The following is a 3,079-nucleotide window of genomic DNA, read 5'->3' on the forward strand; positions in this document are numbered from 1 at the left end:
TGTTATCTTTTTTATAAAATCAATAATATGCAAATGTTTCTTCTGTAAGAGAATCATGCAGATCAGACATTTCCACAGTGGCCTTTAGTCTCCGCTTGGCTCTGATTGGCTCCTAAAACTCTGTGGTTTTGAATCGTGGGAGTGAATGTGTAGTCTTTGTTTTCAGTTTAAAATTAGATGTCATTCCCACATCAGTCTTCCTACAAGCTCTTGCAGCTGAAGAGCATCTCCGAGACCTAGTAACTCATGAAAGGTAAGAGATGCCATTTATAAATTGCTGAAAAGTTTCTCTGCATTCAGATTTACTGACCGAATAAATGAATCTGCTTTGAGACAATCTGTAACATATAAAGTGTTATTAATGTAACAAATCTCACTAGTTTATACCACAAACTCATATATTTATAGTATGTATACTGAGTATAAATAGTATATATTAGTAAATTTCTGATAACATGCCCTGCTGTAGATGGCAAAAACTTTAAAAAAATATTTGACTGAGGATATAACTGTTGATGCAGATACGTGATTTACTTCAACATGTATTTGACCTTCAATTATTAAATGCTTGTGAAAGGCAGCAAGAGCAACAGTGAAATCCCCCCATGAAAGTTATTATCATGACAAAAGTAAAAGCTGGTTCATTTTGGATGAAGCACATGTTAGTGAGGATCAGAGAAGACTTGGTTGCATTTGATCTCTTTTTGTGTGTTTCAGCTGTTGCTGTCAGCACAAGAAGAGGATGATGGCAATCGTAGAGCTCTGCAGATTCTTCAATTCCTCTCAGCAGCCTTTGAACATCTCTTCGGGCGAGAAGACCTTGTACAGCAGCTGCGCAGACATACCGGCTGTCCTCATCTTTTACTTGGTGATGCAGTTCATCAACATGTTCCTGGGCATTCCAACCAACATCATGGTTTTGTGGCTCATTCGTAAGAATAAGGGTAACTCATCTACCTCAGACATCTTCATCGGCCACCTGGCCATGCTTGACACGTTCTTCTGCCTCGTTCCTCCACTGGAGCTGGCCAACATTTTCTATCTTACCACCAGCAGCAGCACCTGGTACGTCCTGCGTTTCTTCTACGGCATCAAAGACTCGTCACCGCTCTTCCTGTCCTGCATCTGTCTGGACAGATATATGGCTGTCCTCCATCCCATCACCTTCACCAAACTCAAAGACAGGCACCATCGCTCTGTCTGTGCTGGCATTACCTGGTTCATCACTTTGGTCTATGCTGCAGCGAAGTGTGTGGGAAACATCCCTAACTTTGAGAAAGTATTCACAGTCATGATCCTGGCAACGTTTGCATTCATGCTGTTTTGTAACATCTCCATTCTCTGGGCTCTGAGACAGTCTGCTCCAGGTCGAGATGAGACACATCCAACCAAGAAGAAAGCTTTCAAAACGGTCCTCATAATTTTGACCATCATTGTGTTTAACTACTTCCCGCCAGTGGCTCTCTTTCCCTTTCAAGAGTATTTCTCTCCAGATGTCTTCCACTGTTATATCCACTACATCGCCTTTGGCTTCATGGACATCAGCAGCAGCATCCAGCCAGTTCTGTATCTGTCACGGGAGAAACTGCCCAAAACCCTGTGCTTCTGCTCTAAAAACACTGAATGTGATGATGATGCTGTTTACACCATCAATCAGTGAGTGGCTGTTATTGGACTGTATCATTTGGTGGAACAGAACTACTGCATGCACATAATATTGTAGGTTTGTGCCTTGTGTTTATTTCAAACAATATGTATCAATTTGATCATATTGTTACTCATTCTAATGGGAATCTGTAGCTGTTTTATGCTGAAGCATGTTTGTTGTTACTATCCTGCTGGCAAGTGCATATTTTGTGTATATAAACATTGTAATAATCATATTTACTTACAGTGGATATTTTTTTAATTGAATCAATTGAAATAATAATTTTGGCCCTTTATTAATTTATGTCTGTAAATTCAAAATTTTCAAAATAATGTCACTTCTTTACCAGCACGTCTACTGTTATGAACACAAATGTCTTCACCTTGTTACAAAACAGCCACCTCATTGTATTTTGTTTGTTCCAGTCAAGTCAAGTCAAGTCTGCTTTGTCAATTCTTCCAAATGTACAGTACATACATATAGAAAATCGAAATTGCACTGCTCTCAGACCCCCCCAGTGCATACAGATAATATTAACAGTAAACCCTAAAAATCCAGATCAAATATTAAATATTAAATACAGCTATACCACAAGGGAATGTAAAAAAGACATGTAATAAAATAAAAAATAAAGTTAAATAAAGCAGCGCAAGGCACATGGCAGATATAATAATAGAGTGCAAATCAGTGGAGAGAACAAACAGTGCAGATAAAAAGATGTATAGTGCATAGAAAAAACTGATTTAAAGTGACAAAGGGCTCAAGAGCAGTTATTTTATTTATCTGACTGAAGAGGTAGTAGAGTGACGTCCGTTCCATGTTGAATGATTTAGTGAGCAGACCAATGCTGCACGAAGTGACTGGTGCATGCCATCATATGTTATTTGGGGGGGGGGGGGGGCTGTGGTAGGACCTGGGGATGTGGGATCTGGGGGGCCGGTTTCATAGTTCAGCGGTGCCTGGGGCAGAAGAGGGATGGGGGGGGGGGTCGGCAAGTTTGGGCAGCCTTCCTGACAGCCTGATGGATGAAGCTGTCCTTTAGTCTGCTGGTCCTGATCTGGAGACTCCGCAGTCTCCTACCTGATGTCAGCAGACTAAAGAAGCTGTGTGATGGGTGGGTGGGATCACCTGTAATGCAGAGGTCTTAATGTCCTGGAGGAAGGGGAAAGAGACACCAATGATCTTCTCAGGTGCTCTCACTATGTGTTGCAGAGTCTTTCGGCAGGACACGTTGTAGGCGCAATACCACACAGTGATACAGCTTGACAGGATGCTCTCGTTGGTGCCTCTGTAGAAGTTGTACATGATGGGGGGCAGGGCTCTGGCTCTCCTCAGTTTGTGGAGGAAGTAGAGACACTGTTGTGTTTTTTTGGCCAGTGCTGCAGTGTTGTCGTTCCAGGAAAGGTCCTCTGTGATGTGCACACCCAGGAC

At 41.9% G+C, this 3,079-nt stretch overlaps 1 protein-coding gene across 1 annotated transcript; it reads left to right on the forward strand.

The window, feature by feature from the left end:
- The first annotated feature begins 202 nt into the window (after window positions 1-202).
- Window positions 203-1,986, forward strand: LOC113069449 (proteinase-activated receptor 3-like). The gene is made up of 2 exons (XM_026242544.1): window positions 203-253; window positions 718-1,986. The coding sequence occupies exon 2, from the start codon at window positions 743-745 to the stop codon at window positions 1,658-1,660; it is 918 nt and encodes a 305-aa protein (XP_026098329.1). The 5' UTR covers window positions 203-253; window positions 718-742; the 3' UTR covers window positions 1,661-1,986.
- Window positions 1,987-3,079: the final 1,093 nt, after the last annotated feature.

The sequence above is a fragment of the Carassius auratus genome, chromosome 5, assembly GCF_003368295.1.
Source record: "Carassius auratus strain Wakin chromosome 5, ASM336829v1, whole genome shotgun sequence".
Lineage (NCBI taxonomy): Eukaryota > Metazoa > Chordata > Actinopteri > Cypriniformes > Cyprinidae > Carassius > Carassius auratus.

Bases quoted from the DNA above. Each gene is read 5' to 3' on its own strand.
- LOC113069449 (XM_026242544.1), top strand. From the start codon at position 743: ATGATGGCAATCGTAGAGCTCTGCAGATTCTTCAATTCCTCTCAGCAG.